The 18,579-nt window shown below is 34.8% G+C and overlaps 2 protein-coding genes across 2 annotated transcripts; both read right to left on the minus strand.

Annotated features, from left to right (window-relative positions):
- Window positions 1-4,544: 4,544 nt before the first annotated feature.
- On the minus strand, window positions 4,545-11,036 carry LOC130872754 (olfactory receptor 150-like). Its single transcript, XM_057766960.1, has 2 exons — window positions 11,019-11,036; window positions 4,545-5,516 (listed from the first exon to the last, which is right to left on the minus strand). Exon 2 carries the CDS (start codon window positions 5,499-5,501, stop codon window positions 4,545-4,547), a length of 957 nt encoding a protein of 318 aa, XP_057622943.1. The 5' UTR covers window positions 5,502-5,516; window positions 11,019-11,036.
- Window positions 11,037-12,685: 1,649 nt separating this feature from the next.
- Window positions 12,686-18,126, minus strand: LOC130872755 (olfactory receptor 150-like). The gene is made up of 2 exons (XM_057766961.1): window positions 17,206-18,126; window positions 12,686-12,772 (listed from the first exon to the last, which is right to left on the minus strand). Exons 1-2 carry the CDS (start codon window positions 18,124-18,126, stop codon window positions 12,686-12,688), a joined length of 1,008 nt encoding a protein of 335 aa, XP_057622944.1.
- Between the last annotated feature and the right edge of the window lie 453 nt (window positions 18,127-18,579).

Genomic DNA, 18,579 nt, shown 5'->3' on the forward strand with positions numbered 1-18,579 from the left:
CAGCCAGGGTCGTCAATGGTTCCCTCCACATTTGTCCGCGGATATGGATCATTATCATTTCATTGCCAGCACTGATCACCGCTCAGGTCACCTGATTAGGTACAGCAGTCAGAACCAAAAGGGTCAGGATGACCAGCAACTGGAATACCACCATCTGCACCATCTGCAGTTGTTAGAGAATGTAAGAGGTTCTCATTAGCATTTATCTTTTTGGCTCTCCCCTTTTTAAAAACAAGCTGTAACCAGCATGGTCGTTTTTTCTCCTTGTTGGTCAATTTGTGCTTGGGCATCTTCCTGTATAGAGGAAAGGGGTAAGCAATTAAGGTTTCTAGCCAAAAGCAGAATTGGGGCTGTCTCCCCTATTGGGAAGATGCATCCAAACCCTCTATCCATGGTGATTAGGGGGTCTGGTCCTCTCCATTGTTTTGTCAAAGGGTTCTTTCATTTAACTTTGACTTGGGGTCTGGAGTTCAATTGACCCCAGTGCTTTTGAAATCGATATTCAGTTGCCATTTTACAGAAATTTAGAGTATTGATGGTAAATGTGGCTATTTGTAGTTGAATATGGGTGATAGCTACACTTTTTGTTTCACAAGTTGTTCCTTAAGGCATTGATGATTTCTTTCTACAGTTTCCTGGCCTTGAGGGTTATAAGGAATTCCTGTAATGTGCCATTTATTTAAAAAGTTTGACATCATTTTGCTAATAAAACAGGGTCCATTGTCTGTTTTAACTTGTGCTGGCAGGCCTGAAATGGCAAAACATTGGAGGAACTGTGTTTGTGAATGTTTAGTTTTTTTCTACTGTATGTGCTGTGGCCCAAAAGGCCCCTGAGTAAGTACCTATAGAGACAAAATTATATTTGTACGTACCAAAAGTCAAAAAATGAGTAACATCAGTCTACCAAAGAGTGTTGGATTTGAGGCCTCTGGGGTTTACCTCCTGTGCTTGCAAGGTAGGCAACATCAAAAAGGGCTGACATGTTTTACAAGTATGTACTATCCTTTTGAAGTCTATAATAGGGATCTGGGTGAATCTGTGTTATAAACCCCACCAATTGATATGGGTCAGATACTGTAGTTGCGTGGCCTCCTATAGGGTCAGTGCTTGTGGGCCAGGTATATGGTTATCATTCAGATTAGCACGCTACTTCTGAGTGCTGTGATTACAATTACCAGTCACCACTACTTCTGAAAATAGGTTTTCAAAATCAACTCAAATCGTGGTGCTTATAAACAAGAGCTTTAGCAACTGAATTGGTTTTTCCATTCTTATTTTTTAAATATCATTTTTCTTTACTTAAGATTTATTTATTATGTAAACAGTGTTCTGCCTGCATATATGCCTGCAGGCCAGAAGAGAGGACCACATCTCATTATAGATGTTTTTGAGCCACCATGTGGTTGCTGGGAAATGAACTCAGGACCTCTGACACAGACTTTCATAACCTCTTCTTGTTGATCTAAATATTATTGATTCTTCTTGATATAAATATTGAAGGAACATGAAAAAAGAAGACTGCCCTATGGCTATGTGTGTAACTTTTAACATCCAATTGTTTAAAACCATAGCAAGCACATTTATAATAAAATGATATTTTAAATTCTTTCTTTAGGTAATCCTAAACTTAACCTAGACTTTCTAGAACAAGAACATTCAGCAGTTTCAGGTATCATTGTCTAACCCATATTATTCCTCCAAAATTGCTCATGAGTTCATGAATGAAGCTTACCATTATTCAGAAAAAAAATGCTATTTGTCTCCCATGTGAATAAGTGATACAAATGGATGCTACAATGAAAGATTATAACTTCTAAATATGAAACTCAGAGAGGTAAAAGAGAAAACAAAACAACATAACTCTACATTAAAAAGAAATATGACTATAGAATTATAGGAAAATGAGAGGAGTCATGCAGCTGTGTAAAGAATATTGCACAGATAACCATAAAAGGTATTGTGCCTCACTTTCTGTTTACCATCGCCTTTCTAGTTTTAGTGTAAATTCCTTGTGGTGGAATGTTGGGGTTAGCTACTTGTTCATCCTAGCTGCCCAGAACTGAAATAACCACACAGAAACTGTATTAATTAAATCACTGCTTGGCTCATTAGCTCTAGCTTCTTATAGGCTAACTCTTTTTTTTTTAATTTTTTTATTTTTTTTATTATTAATTAATTTATTTAATTATTAAAGATTTCTGCCTCTTCCCCGCCACCACCCCCCATTCCCTCCCCCTCCCCCAATCAAGTCTTCCGTCCTCCTCAGCCCAAAGAGCAAGCAGGTTTCTCTGCCCTGTGGGAGGTCCAAGGACCACCCACCTCCATCCAGGTCTATTAAGGTGAGCATCCAAACTACCTGGGCTCCCACAAAGCCATTACGTGCAATAGGATCCAGAACCCATTGCCATTGTTCTTCAGTTCTCAGTAGTCCTCATTGTCCATTATGTTCAGCGAGACCGGTTTTGTCCCATGCTTTTTCAGACCCCGGCCAGCTGGCCTTGGTGAGTTCCCGATAGAACATCCCCATTGCCTCAGTGTGTGGGTGCACCCCTCGCAGTCCTGAGTTCCTTGCTCGTGCTCACTCTCCTTCTGCTCCTCCTTTGGATCGTGAGACTTCAGTCCAGTGCTCCAATGTTGGTCTCTGTCTCTGTCTTCTTTCATCGCCTGATGAAGGTTAATATTCAGGGGGATGCAATTCTACCAAAAGCAATCTATAGATTCAACGCAATCCCCATCAAAATCCCATCAAAATTCTTCACAGATCTGGAGAAGACAATAATCAACTTTATATGGAAAAACAAAAAACCCAGGATAGCCAAAACAATCTTATACAATAAAGGATCGTCTGGAGGCATTACCATCCCTGACTTCAAACTCTATTACAGAGCTACAGTACTGAAAACGGCTTGGTACTGGCATAAAAACAGAGAAGTCGACCAATGGAATAGAATAGAAGACCCTGACTTTAGCCCACAAACCTATGAACACCTGATTTTCGATAAAGGAGCTAAAAGTATACAATGGAAAAAAGAGAGCATCTTCAACAAATTGTGCTGGCAAAACTGGAAGTCAATCTGTAGAAGAATGAAAATAGATCCATATCTATCACCATGCACAAAACTCAAGTCCAAATGGATTAAAGACCTCAATATCAGTCCAAACACACTGAACCTGATAGAAGAGAAAGTGGGAAGTACTCTACAACACATGGGCACAGGAGAACACTTCCTACGTATAACCCCAGCAGCACAAACACTAAGGACATCATTGAATAAATGGGACCTCCTGAGACTGAGAAGCTTCTGTAAAGCAAAGGACACTGTCACTAAGACAGAAAGGCAACCCACTGACTGGGAGAAGATCTTCACCAACCCCGCAACTGACAAAGGTCTGATATCGAAAATATACAAAGAACTCAAGAAATTAGACCGTAAAAGGTTAATCAATCCAATTATAAAATGGGGCACTGAGCTGAACAGAGACTTTTCAACAGAAGAAGTTCAAATGGCCAAAAGACACTTAAGATCGTGCTCAACTTCCTTAGCAATCAGGGAAATGCAAATCAAGACAACATTAAGATACCATCTTACACCGGTCAGAATGGCTAAAATCAAAAACACCAATGATAGCCTCTGCTGGAGAGGTTGTGGAGAAAGGGGCACTCTCATCCATTGCTGGTGGGAATGCAAACTTGTGCAACCACTTTGGAAAGCAGTGTGGCGGCTTCTCAGGAAAGTCGGGTTCAACCTACCTCTCGACCCAGCAATACCACTATTGGGAATATACCCAAGAGATGCCCAAACATACAACAAAAGTATAGGCTAACTCTTATATATTAATTTATCCCATTTCTATAAATCTGTATATCACTATGAAGTTGTGGCCTAACAGAAAGTTTCAGCACGTCTATCTTTAGTGGCAGCTTCATGTTGTCTCTCCAACTCCACCTGCCTCGTCCCATGCTATAGGCCAAGCCAGTTTCTTTACACATTAACCAATAAAAGCAACACATAGACAGAAGGATCTCCTACACTGGTGGGATGATGATAGAGCCTGTACTCTGTTTGCATATGCATTAATATAGGGCTGTTGTATACATTTCAATAATAAGAATTTTACAATATTGATATTACATAACCTTTTTTATTTCAACTGCTTAATTTATGGAATTATGGATAGCATTTTTGAATCATTTGCTAATTGAAAAGAATGACATTTTACAAATCATTAAAGCAAAAAAAGTATTACAGAAATTATGTACACCCATTTTAATAAAGCTATGTTTGGCTTGCCTAAGCAGAGCTTAGTTCATATAGGCAAATATAACCAACCAAAAAAAAAAAGCTTAAGGAATTTTCAGGAGGTGATGCAGGATGCTGTGTTGAATAAATTATGGTTATACAAGGATATGAAGGTGAGAATCCACTTCTACTTTTGGTACATATTTTTCTAACAACCATGTGGTAACAATAGTCTCAAATATATTTACTAATTCCTGAATGTAGGCTACATCTTCCACAAATTGCAGAAGTTATACTCCATTGCTAATGAAAATCATTCCTTGGTGAGTGAATACTTATCTTTTGAATTAATTTTTTTAGGGCAAATTTGACATCTTTATTTCTCAGACTGTAGATCATGGGATTCAACATAGGCACAACAATGGTATAGAACACAGATGACAATTTACTTTGTCCCAGGGAGTTGACTGATGATGGCTGAAGATACATGAAAGCTGTGGAACCATAGAAGAGAGCAACTGCCAAGATGTGGGAGCTGCAGGTGCTGAAGGCCTTTAGTCTTCCCCCAGTGGAATGAATGTTGAGGATGCTGACAATGATGAAGAGGTAGGAACTAAGAATGGTAATAGCCGGTATAAGAATGTTAAATGAACCAAGGGACCATACTAGTACTTCATTGATAAAAGTACTAGAGCAAGAGAGTTTCAGTAATGGGAAAAAATCACAGAAGTAATGTCTTATTATATTAGACTTACAGAAAAGCAATCTCATCATGAAGATAGTATAAACTGTGGCACTAAGGAATCCCATACCATATACGCCAGCCACCATACATAAATAGACTTGATAGGACATGTTTACATTGTAAAGCAAAGGGTTAGAGATAGCCACATAGCGATCATATGCCATTACAGCCAACATGTGACATTCTGCAACAGCAAAGACACAGAAAAAGTAGAACTGAGCTATGCATTCTGGGTAGGAGATGAAATTCCTTTCTGTCACAAAGTTTATGAGCATTTTGGGAGTAATGACAGTTGATTGACAATAGTCAATAAAGGACAGACTGCTGAGTAAATAATACATGGGTGTGTGAAGATGAGAACTAAACATAATTATGATGATCATTCCCAGGTTTCCCACAACTGTAATCAAATAGACTCCTAGAAAGATGAGGAATAGGGGCAACTGGAGCTCTGGATTCTTTGTTAACCCATCAAGGACGAATTCAGTCACTGTGGTTTGATTTACTTCTTCCATTCTCTTCTGGAAACTCTATGTAAGAAGAAAATTCTGTATAGAAGAAAAATTTGAGTGCCCATTCTCCTCTTGCACAGTAAATTTTGAAACAGAATTCAAATATTTAGGGATCCTCAATCTGCTGTCATTCTATGTTCTAACTGAGCAGTCAGAGATTTTGCAGTCCTGGAAAAAGGAGATATGCAAAGAAATAATCAAACAGATGTTTACAAACTTGTGACTTTGTAATAAGAACTACGTGTACTGGTACCTATTTCCTACCAAATGCAAACCATTTTAGCACCCCTTATAAGATGTTTCAAGTATTTGTCATGTCTTAGATAAAGCACCACTTTTTAAAAAAAAATATTTTATATGTGGCAAGTTAAAATATTATAAAAATACTTCAATATCCAAACTCATGTTAATGGCAAATAAGTTTAAGCATTAGATATAATTGTTAACTGTTATTTATTTTAAGCAGTGAATTGTCTTTTAATACCTCATATTATTGTGGCCCACAAGCATTACACAATGAGAGCATGGCTGGTGAAATTTCTCGGCTAACATCCTAGATTGGGGACCTGCCTTTTGAATAGTCAATGTTATTTCTGTAAAACATTGTGAAATCATAGTTTCCCTTTTTTTCCATAGTGGGATTCTTCCCAACCATGTATAAATCATTCATTTTGCATAACTTCATTCTGTACTGATAACTGAATGATTTGTTCCCAAACTGTGGAGCTGATATGTGACCATTCACTCAGCCAAACCCTTGTTCCCATACTCAAATCTACATAAAGTTAGCCCCCCTAAATATCCTTTATATAAGGATATCCAGCTAGAAGGGAAAACTTGCAAATAGACCACATAAGAACTTGAAAAGATAGTCACAGACTGGAAGAAACAGCATGTCTGCTTTACTGATAAACAGGACCGGGTTTTCCAGAATTCTCTAACAGCCGACTCAGAAGAGTGTAACCTACTAGTTTTTGCTCTCTTGTTAAAAAAAAAAATAACATTTTGTATCTAACTTTGTCTATGTTTGTTTAACAAAAGATCTTAGTGTAGGAAATTAACTGTTTGTGCCTTTACCGCTAGAAATACAGAAAAATGATTGAATCACTAAACCAGCTCCACAGAAAGAAAGAAATTATCAACTAGGAGCCAGCGGGTACAGTACCTTGTTTGGTCCAGTAGCAAGTGTCATTGCTTTCTTCCTGCAGCTTATGATGGTGGCCATGGTCACCACAACACAAAAGTTGAACAAGGAAGCAGATGTGCTCAGAGAGTGCAATGGCACTGCTGTTTTCTTTCCTTTTTCTATACATTTATCAATAACAAGCTTCTAGCTTACCTAACTGAACAAATGTAGTTAATGCCAATTTCCTCTCCTCTTAGAAATCCTAGCCATTCTTCTATTTATCCACCTTTTCATATATGCCTGGGTACATCAAAGACACACACCCTCTGAGACCTAAGTAAGACAGAAGCCTGCTTATACAGTCTTATCTGTTTTGTTGGCCCTAAGAAACTCATGTTTGTTATGGTATCGTTTTTATTTGCCAAAGAATTGTTAACTATGCCTGTGTAGCTATATAAACTGAAAATTTTGTGGGATAGAGAGACCATTGGGAGGACATCAAAAAAAATTTGGGGAGAATATAGGAAGAATAAATGAATGAAAAGATGTATGTGAGCTGCAGTATTTTTTTCAGTCTCAGATATCTTTAGTCAGTAGCTGCTTGCTGTAGTGGCCCTTCTGATCCTAAGGGGATTGGAAGACTGGCACCCCATGTAAATCCTGATATTATACCAGTCAAGTATGAACTCATTTTTTCCGATTTCACATTCTACAAGTTGGTCAATTTCATCAATTAATAATTAATCTTACATATCTACGATAATTTTCCAAATTACAAATTTGGATTTTGTTTGCTATGTCAAATTATAGTTTTCATTATATTTTTTTCTTGAAAATGTTTTCTGTTCTATGGATACTATTGTTTATTTAGACAAGGACTTCCTCTAAATCCCAGACTGGCCTAGAATATACAAACCTCTTCCTTATTCATTCCCATGTCTCAAGGTAAATTTTAATGCAAAGCTTCTGTCAGTATTTCAAATGTAATTCATTTTAGCATTCTCATTTGATAAAAATACCCCATAAAACTCCAGCTGAATATGTCACTCAAGAAATTATAAATCAAATTTATCATGATATCTCAATGAAATACTTCATAAGTTGTTCATCATTCCATAGATATAGTAACTTTAAATTTTGTGCTTCCTCTGAAGTTTTCTTATCTTGAGATGCATTGTGATTTTACCATTTTTATTGAATCTACTCTTAAATTATAAAGTATTTCATGGTAGAGATTTTCTTATTAACTCTATTTTAGTAATTATTATAAATTTTCTTTTAAATTAGTACTTTTAGAATGTCCTACAATGCATTTTGATCTTATTTAGCCCCTCACTGAAATCCTCCAGTTCAAGCCCTTTTGTGTTTTTTTTTTTCTTTTTTCGCCTATAATGCCAAGCTTGTGAATCCCATGAATTGTTACATATGGAACCTTCCATAAGAGTATGGGTAACTTACAAGGGACATTACTTAATGAAAATTAGTCTCCCTCTCTCAGCAGCAATCAAATGGCTGTTCTTCTCAGTTAGAGGTGAAACTTCCTGCCCACCTCCTCTGTCCATGCAGAGATTTAGTTTCTATTGAGCTTACACAGGACTTAGGTATATTACTGCAATTACTATGAGTTCATATGTGCATTTGTCCTATTGCGTCTTAAAGACATCGTTCCCTTGGATTCATTGACCACCTTGGGTTAATGGGTTTCCCCATTTGGTGTTTTTGGCCAATGACATCCCACCAACTACTGGAAAATTCACAAGCTCTTTGCAATGCTATTTGTCTTTCCAGAGCTCAATGGAAAGACCTTGTTGCTGAAGGTACCCTGTACTTGGTCAAGGGGCATGAAGATATCAGGATGATAATGGCTTGGAAGTATGATCCTTATTGTCTGCCTTTCACAGTGTTAAGAGTTACCTTGGACACTACTGGAGGAGAAAAATACTCAAAAATCTTATCCAGCTGTTCACCTTGTGAACTATAATAATATCTGGACAGGAATACATTCTCATTAGTACATTAGTGGCATAAACATATAGGAATATTGAACAATTTTCTGCTCCACAATAAAAAACTCATAACTGACAATTTTGTCAGACTAAGAACCTCTTGATCTTGCTGCCCATAAATACACTGCATTTGCTTATCAATATTTAAGTTATTTATTTTTTAATTATTTTGTAAAAACATTCCATGTCCACAATGACATTTTTTGCTGCTGTTATAATATCTGTTGAACAAAGAACTGCAATGCCTACACAAAAATTTGATTATATTTTTTATACTTTAATTATTAAAACTTTAGGCACATCTTTTCTCACTAAGTTATGATATAGTTTTTTATGCTGATCTACTGTTTGAAACATGCTTTTCTTACATAAAGATATCAACAAAAACTTTGTATTTGCTAGTCTTTGTATGCCAATTAACACTGTATTTTGATTTTATGAACATGTGTCCTTATATTGAAACACATTTCAATTGGATTTATTAAATTTTAAAAAGTAATAGAAATAGAATAAATTATGAACAAGTTAGCACAAAATATCTAAATTCAATAAAAATTCTAATAAGACACAAAAGTCCTTCTACTCTGGATCTTTTATACAGTCCAGAGAAAACTTGAAGAAAATTTGAATAAGAGAAGAACTCACCGTAGTAATGTTTTAATACTCAACATAATAGATAGATAGATAGATAGATAGATAGATAGACAGACAGACAGACAGACAGACAGACAGACAGACAGATCGATAGATACAATTAAGCCAAAACAAACAAACTCTGAAGGCTCACAAAGTAATATAGAGGTTTTTTCATAATACAATTAGAGGATTTCACATATAAATTAATAGCTTTTAAGACACCAATGTAGTACATAAGCAACATTTGTCTGCTTTGGATTACTTAAGAAATGATAGAAAAAATAATTATAGGATAACGTTAAAAAATGTGTGTCTTAAAAAGTAACAGTAAGAGAATCTGTAGACTCTAGAGGTATATAACGTTCAGTAGAAAACTTTCGTTTTAATCACTCTGTATGTAACATTCACATACACTATTTACAAGTATTTTAATTTCATTTTATGAAAATTATATTTATTATCATTATTAATTGTGTTTGTTTAAATGGTATGCATGTGCATTGGTTTATGTCATGGCACATATGTAAAGGCAACAGAATAACTTTGGAAAGTTTCTTTAATCCTTCAACCATGTAGATTCTGAGGACTGAATGCAGGTTATCATCATTGCTTGCAAGTGGGTTTACCCTCTGAGTCATCTTGTCTGCCCAGTAAGTACCCTAATTTCTAATAGAATAATGTATGTAGTACCTTTTCAATCAGATGTAAAACAACATTGAATATGAAATATGAATTAATTTAATTTCCAATGTGTTAATCATCAAAGTTAACTAAAATAATTCCAATAATAATAATATTGATAAATGCAAAATTTAAACATGTATATGAAGAGAATAAACCTTGCTGCACTTTTTTTATAGTCTTAGACTTAGTACCAAGAGAAAGCTGAGTCTCCACAGAAGAGCTCCAATTTTATTTTTGACTTTTCTCAAAGTAACATCCACAGCTATAAATTTGTTCATATTCTATTTCAAGATTTATTAAATATTATCACTATATCAACTTTCCATATTCTAGACTAACCAACAATTTTAATCAATTACACCAGTTAAGCCAGTGAAAATACCTAATCTCTTGGCTTTGTATTTGGAAATTATGCTATGTTATAGATAGACTAGTCACTTATACAAACACTAAATATATACAAAATTATATATGCAACTCTTAAATTTAGTTAATTATAGAACTTTTACTCCATGCTATGCTTGATGATTATGAATGACTTTGGGGAGCTTGTAGAGATCTGTATTGCATAAAGTATAAGAATAATTGTACAGTCATAAAAATACAAAATGTTTATGCATATGGGAGGCATTAAAATAAGTAAAATCAGTCTAATACTACACTTCCAGGACAGTTTCTAGCATATTTACCCACCCATTTTTTGCTTTTCCTTCGCTCTCTCTCATTCTCCATTTCCATCTAAACATTTCTGAATTACAAAGGTAATGACAATGTCCTCATGTCATTGCAGAAGTAAAGGTAAAGTGACATTTACTCTGATTTAAAGAACTCACCAGCTAAATCTGGAGTTTTGCATATATTTAGTGGAATTCTACTCCAAATATGTGATAAAATTTGCAGGTAAAATAAAGATGACAGATAAAGGCAGTAAATTTATAATTTAAATGATTAATACTGCATACTGATATTCTTAGGTTCAGTACAACTATGTACCAAAATCATAGCAATAATGTACAATAAGCAAAAATTTGAGCTAATGAACAATCATAAAATTTGGAAAGACATCACCTCTTTTGAGTTAATGAATATGATGTTAATTATTTTATATTTTTATCTTTCATAACATGCTTAACTATATAATTATTCAAATGTCTTTAGATTCAATATGGTTCTCTAAAAATTTACTTTGCCTACAAAGCACTTTATGGTCCCCAGTGGTCATCAGAATGAATATTAAATGTAAAATGTGTTATATTTAAGCTTAGTTGTTTCAAATTAGTTGCCTAACCAAAGCTAGTTTAACGGGGCTATGCATTTTGTAATGAAGAAGAAAGGTCTAATCTTGTCATTGAACTTAATTGCTTGAATTACCATCATCATAATAGGAATCACAGATTAAGAGTGTTTTATGAAGTCTAACAGTATGAAAGCTTTTCCTTTGTGAGTTAAAGTTGAGCCAGATATTACACATTTCCGAGGGTAAGTTGTACTTCTTGGGGCCAGCATTCCTTCAAAATTAATTCAAAGACAAAAATAACCATGGAAATGTATCCAAAGACAAATAAATTTGTTTAAAAAATTATGACTTACTAGGATATATATAAATTATGGGGTTAATATATTTCTTCTTGTGCAAGATAAATGATTTAATGCAACTCATATGAAAACACCAAAACATAAATCCTTACTAGATCAAGGTAATCCACACATCATTTACAATGCATAGGGAACATCTGGAACATCATTTATATATAAACAGTGATTGAATTGTGATAATAATTTAAATAAGATGTGCAATACACATTCCAGTTCAAAGGCATGCAATTAGATATCAGGAAAAATTCAGCATGTGCTGAGGAGCTGAGTTTAGTCCTCATTCTCCTGTGGAAAACTTGGTGGTTACCATCAGAAACCATGGTCTCCTCTACTTATCCCATCAAGCAATAATTATAACACAAATATCTGTGTATTCAAGAATTTGGAAACATTGTTATACATGGATGCATGCCATCTGTCTGGTAAAGATAATAATAGATGTCCCCTTAAAGAGGTACAATGACAGATCAAAAATCATCCAGAATATATGTTTTCTTACATAATGTGATGATGTCTTAGGACTTTATTATATTCTAAGGGAAGGAAACAGAGAGAGCTTCTTTTAGTGTGTGACATCTAAGATATCTAAGTATGTTAATATTAATTGAAATAAAGAAATTAGGAACTTATTCCTGGGCATGAAATGTATTCAGGCACTGATGTAGACAGACTATTCCAATATGCACACCCATTTTTAGCAAATATTTACTTCCCTTCGAGAATTTATAAAATTGAACTGACTGCCCCTTCCTACTGAATAATAAAAATTACTCCATAAATAACAGAATAAATGAATCTAATACGTAGTGGTGTACAGATTTTAACAGTGGTTCCTCTAGACTCATGAATCACACCCTTTTTCTCTAACATTGTCATCACAAATTATACTTCCCACTTGCAAACTCTCTAATACTTATCTACTCAGTGCTGTGCAATCATCACTGCTGAGGTAACAGAGCCCTTTACTTAGTCTCAAAACTACTTTTGAGGTTGATGTAATGACAGGTTAGCCACCCTAAGAGTTTCTTGTGCTCTAGAGTTGACAACAGTCTCACCTTTTGCAATCACCTGAGCAGTTCTGCCTCCTATACTCTGAAGGTTTACCTTAGAATTATATATGCCAACACCAAATAAAGTGATCACAGAGTCTCCAAGGACTTCCAACTCTCAGGAAGAAAACCCTTGAAAGGGAAACAAATGCCATTTCCCAACAGGATAATCCTTTTCTGTTATCAAAAACAACCTCTTTTGGTGGTTAAGTTTTTTTTTTTTTTTTTTTTTTTTTTTTTTTTTTTTTTTTTTTTTTTAGTTTTTCGAGACAGGGTTTCTCTGTAGCTTTGGAGCCTTTTCTGGAACTAGCTCTTCTAGCTCTTGTAGACCAGGCTGGGCTCGAATTCGCAGAGATCCAGCTGCCTCTGCCTCCCGAGTGCTGGGATTAAAGGCGTGCGCCACCATCACTCGGCTGGTGGTTAAGATTTATTTAGTGATACCATCTAAATTAAAACCAATATTGTGATAAATGAAATCTTGATAGAATTGAAGATTCTACATATCTGATGGCTACTGGTGCTGTCATTTTCAGCACACATTACAGTTAGCTGGTCTAAAAGTCAGAAGATACTCTGACATATCTTATTTGAAGCAGTTAGATAATTTAAAATAACAAACCAATTTCTGTTTCACAAATGTTTGCCATTATATCGTATCCAACTCAGCAATTTGTATACTTGAGGACTCATGCATCATCTACCCAAGTAGATGGGATTATAAGCAATCAATCAACAATGCATGAGGAAACCTTATTCATTTGTCTGTGTATATCTACACATGTAAAGAAGTTGCATGTGCATATATATATGCATGATCATTTAAAGGGCAAAGGACCAGTTTTGGTATTCCTCAGAAGGTCCACATTTTTGGATGCAAGGTCTCTTTCTATCCTGGAAATAGACAATTAGCTAGTCTGTGTGACTAGTTTGTTTTAGCAGTATACCAATCTCTACCTCCCAGTTTGTGTTTGGATTTGCCAGTATTCATCTCTAGTTTTGATATCTACCTTGAATCCTGTTGTTTGTAAAGCAAGTACTCAAGCAAATGAATCACTTTTTCTGCCCCTATTTTTAACTACTGTTTTATATTATTATTTTTATTGTGGAATTCTGTAATTTAATCATGGCTTCTTGATGATTTAATTATTGTTTTCTAAAAGCAAAATCAGAAAGCAGTGCACTCACTTTGTTATAGACTCTCACATTTGCTTTCCGCTGACAGATTTACAAACACATAGAGTTATCTGCCGAGAATGAACCTCAGAAAAGCAGACTAACCTCTGGCTTGTCTGTGATTCTTTTTCTTAACATCTAATTTGATAAAACCACAGCAAGAACATTCAGAGTAAAACAGGGTATTCTTCTTTTAAATAATACAAAACCTTATTTTAGCAAAGAAAAGAAAGAACATTTAATAATTGGTGGTCCCCTAGCTATACCCAATTTTTCTTTCAAAATTAACCATAATTTAATGCATGGGACATGATCATTAATCAGAAAACAGTTTTCCAGTTTTATCTTTTTCCCTAGTGAATAATGACACAAATACATGCTACAATGAAAGAAAATAGCTTTGAGTCTGAAACTCAGAATGTTAAGAAAGAAAGACACCATAGCTCTATATTAAAAAAATATATGAAGCAGACCAATGACTCGTTGCAATGAACACTTGCAGGTCAAGATATATGAACAAAAGAGTTTACTTCATGACTCATGAAATATATTTTCACTTCATTTTTTTCTTTACTTTTTCTTAAAATTTATCTGAGTTGGTATGTTCTAACAGACACAGACCTTTATCTTGTGTGTGGTATTTAATATATTTAACTGCATAAATAATAATCTAAATAAATTGGAAACTTATTCCTGGTCATAAAATGTGGTCAGTCAGAAATGAAGATGGCCTATTCCAATTTGTCCAGTCTATATTCTGGTAAAAGCTTACTTCGGTTTAAGTGTCTCTAAGATGGAAGGAATCAGGCAAACCTTCTCCAGTTCATCATAACTGACTTGATTTTCTAGTGACTACTACAAAATTAAACTAGAAGCAGCACAACTTCATACTGTGAGCTAGAGCAGAACTCAGAGGATGAACTAATTCTGTGCCTTCAGGACCTGAGAAAGTGGCTGATGCATTCTATAAGATTTAAAAACTACTCTGTAAAGTATTGCATAAATTAATCTAATAATATATATTTTCCTGACTTTTCACATTGGTTCCTCTAGAGTCATGACATTAATCAAGTTGGGATGAACATTCTACTCTCCATATTTTCAAAAGCTCAGCACCAAGTTTTACTGGTCCCTTGCAAAATCACTAATGTTGATATGTAGTAACATGTGATCAACATTCTATAGTCATCAGTGCTGAGAGATGAGGGCTTCAGGCACAGAACTATTTTTGTGGTTAGTCTAATGGTGGGGTAACATCCCCAAGAGCTTCTTCAGGTCTAGAGTTGGTAACAGTCTTAGCTTTCACAGTCACCTGAATAGTTATGCCTCCTATGCTCTGAAAGTGACCCCTGGACTTGTATATGCCAGCTCCAAATAGCATGAAACCATACTCTAGAAAGGTTTACAACTCTCAGGGAACAAACCTTTAAAGAGAAGCAAATGGCATTTTTCTGCTGCTTAATCTTTTTCTATCATCAAAAGTTGTACATTAGTCTTAAATTTTTATATGCAGAAGCTATTTGTATTAAAAGCTATGTTTTATCAATTGGAATGGGTAAGATTTGATTTCTACATTTCTTATATGCTACTAAATAGTGTTGTTGGTTCAGTCCCACACTACACTGAACCCACACTATAGTGGTCTTAAAAATCCAGAGGACATTCTGACAGGTACCTCTTAATGAAAAATGCCCAAAGATTTGAAAATAATAAACCATTTTTAATAATATAAGTCTTTTTTGTATTTTGTCTAAATCTGTAATCTATATATTTGAGGACTCATCCCTCATCTGTCTAAACTGGTGGGATTAGAGGCAAGTACTAGTATACCAAAAAAGTCTTATTTATTTGTCTGTGTATTTGTATGTGTGTAATGTGGTTGTGTGCACATGTGCATGCATGAGTATGTGAAGGGTAAAAACAAACTCTGGTGTTGTTCCTTAGGCTGTCCACTTTCTTTGATGCAAGGTCTCTAACTAAATTGTAAGTAGCTAAGTAGATTAGTCTGAGTGTCTCTACCTCTGAGTGCTGTGATTACAATTGCTAGTTACCACTACTACTGAAAATAGGCTTTTGAGAATCAACTCAATCTTGGTGCTAATAAACAAAAACTTTACCAAATGAATTGTTTTTTCAAATCCTATTTTTAAATTACCTTTCTATTTTTAAACATTTATTTATTATGTAAACAGTGTGCTACATGCATAAATGCCTGCATGCCAGAAGAGAGTACCACATCTCATTATAGATGGTTGTGAGCCATCATATGGTTGCTGGGAATTGAAATTAGGACCTCTGATAACTCTGCTTGTTGGTATGAATATTTTTGATTCTTCTTGGTATAAATATTGAGGAAACCTGAAAAGAGCAGACTGCCCTGTGGCCATGTGTTTAACCTTTTGACATCCAATTGTATAAAACCATAGCAAGCACATTTATAATAAAATGATATTTTAAATTTTTCCTTTAAGTAAGCCCAACACTAACCTAGAGTTTCCAGAACAAGAACATTCAGCAGTTTAATGTATTTTTGTCTAACCCCTATTTTTCATTCAAAATTGCTCATGAGTGTATGAGTGAGGCTTATCTTTATTCAGAAAAAAAATGGCAATTTTAACTTTCTTCCATGTTAATAAGTAACACAAATAGATGCTACAATGAAAGACTATAACTTCATAACTTCTGAGTTTGATACTCAGAGAGGTAAGAGAGAAAACAAAACAACATAACTCTACATTAAAAAGAAATATGACTATGGAGTTTTAGGAAAATGTGGAGGAGTCATAGAGCTGTTTGAAGAATATTACACAGATAACCATGAAATGCACTGTACCTCGCAACATATTTCCGATTGCCTTCCTAGTTTAAGATAGTATAAACACCTATGTGTGGGAGCCTGTCTTCTGTTAACACACGCACTAATATAGTGCTGTATACTTTTCAATAATCAGAAGTACACAGTATTCATATTGAATAACTTAATTTATTTAAATGGCTTCATTTATGAAATTATTCATAGTATTTTTGAGTCATTTGATAATTGAACAAGAAGACCTTCTACAAAGCTTTGAGGCAACAAAGGAAGATTGCAGAAATTTATGTATATCCATCTTATTAAAGTTAAATTTGGCATGTTTAAGCAGAGCTTGGTTTATATATGATATAATAATCAACCAAAAAAAAAAGGTTAGGAAATTTTCGCAGGTGATGTAGGATGCTATTGAATAAGCTCTATTATACAAAGGAGTAGTACTCCACCATGGTATGAAGGTGAGAATCAACTTTTACCTTTGTTACATTTCTTCCAAATACCATGTGCTAACAATCATCTCTCATCTAATTTTCCTAATCCTGTATGTAGGCTATATCTCCCAATGAACTGCAGAAGTTTTACTGAATTACTAATAAAAGTCATTCTTTGTTGTGTGGAAATTTACCTTTTGTATTAATTTTTTTAGGGCAACTTTGACATCTTTATTTCTTAGGCTGTAGATCATGGGATTCAACATAGGCACAACAATGGTATAAAACACAGATGACAATTTACTTTGTCCCAGGGAGTTGACTGATGGTGGCTGAAGATACATGAAAGCTAAAGAACCATAGAAAATAGCAACTGCCAAGATGTGGGAGCTGCAGGTGCTGAAGGCCTTGAGTCTTCCCCCAGTGGATTGAATGTTGAGGATGCTGACAATGATGAAGATGTAGGAACTAAGAATGGTCATAGCTGGTAAAAGAATGTTAAATGAACCAAGGGACCATAATAATACTTCATTGATAAAAGTACTAGAGCAAGAGAGCTCCAGTAGTGGAAAAAAATCACAGAAGTAATGCCTTATTATATTAGCCTTACAGAAAAGCAATCTTATCATGAAGATAGCATAAGCTGTAGAACTAAGAAATCCCATAACAAATACCCCAGCAATCATCCACAAACAGACTTGATAAGACATGGTTACATTGTAAAGCAATGGTTTAGAGATAGCCACATAGCGGTCATATGCCATTACAGCCAACATGTAACATTCTGCAACAGCAAAAACACAGAAGAAGAAGAACTGAGCCATGCATTCTGGATAGGAGATGACATTCTTCTCTGTCACAAAGTTCACCAACATTTTGGGAGTAATGACAGTCGACTGACAGCAGTCAATAAAGGACAGACTGCTGATTAAATAATACATGGGTGTGTGAAGCTGAGAACTAAACATAATCAAGATGATCATGCCTAGATTTCCCACAACTGTAACCAAATAGACTCCCAGAAAGATGAGGAAAAGTGGCAGTTGAAGTTCTAGATTATCTGTTAACCCAACAAGGATGAATTCAGTCACTGTGGTTTGATTTACTTCTTCCATTCTCTTCTGGAAACTCGACATGAGAAGAAGATTTTATATAGAAGAAAAATGTGAGTGTCCATTCTCCTATCACTCAGTAAATTTTGAAACAGAATTCAAATTTTTAGGTATCCTCAGTCAGCTGTCAACCTATTTTCTACTCAAGTAGTCAGAGATTTTGTAGTCCTGGAAAAAAAAAGAGGTATGCAAAAAATAATCAATCAGATGATTAATCAATCAGATGATTGAATACTTGTGACTTTGTCATAAGAACTCTGTATATATGTATCCATTTCCTACCAAGTACAAACCATTCTAGCACCTCTTTTTGAGTATTTCAAGTATTTGTCATGTCTTAGTAATAACACCTCTTTTTTGGTATAAAATGTTTTATACGTGGTAACTTAAAAACATGAAAAGACATAAATAGCAAACTCAAATTAATGGCAGATAAATATAAGCATTGTAAAAAAT

The sequence above is a fragment of the Chionomys nivalis genome, chromosome 4 (genome assembly GCF_950005125.1).
Source record: "Chionomys nivalis chromosome 4, mChiNiv1.1, whole genome shotgun sequence".
Taxonomy (NCBI): domain Eukaryota; kingdom Metazoa; phylum Chordata; class Mammalia; order Rodentia; family Cricetidae; genus Chionomys; species Chionomys nivalis.

Bases quoted from the DNA above. Each gene is read 5' to 3' on its own strand.
- LOC130872754 (XM_057766960.1), bottom strand. From the start codon at position 5,501: ATGGAAGAAGTAAATCAAACCACAGTGACTGAATTCGTCCTTGATGGG.
- LOC130872755 (XM_057766961.1), bottom strand. From the start codon at position 18,126: ATGGAAGAAGTAAATCAAACCACAGTGACTGAATTCATCCTTGTTGGG. The intron at 12,773-17,205 runs GTAAATTTCCAC...TTTTGATAACAG, and splicing joins TAAAAAAATTAATACAAAAG to AAAAGGATTATCCTGTTGGG.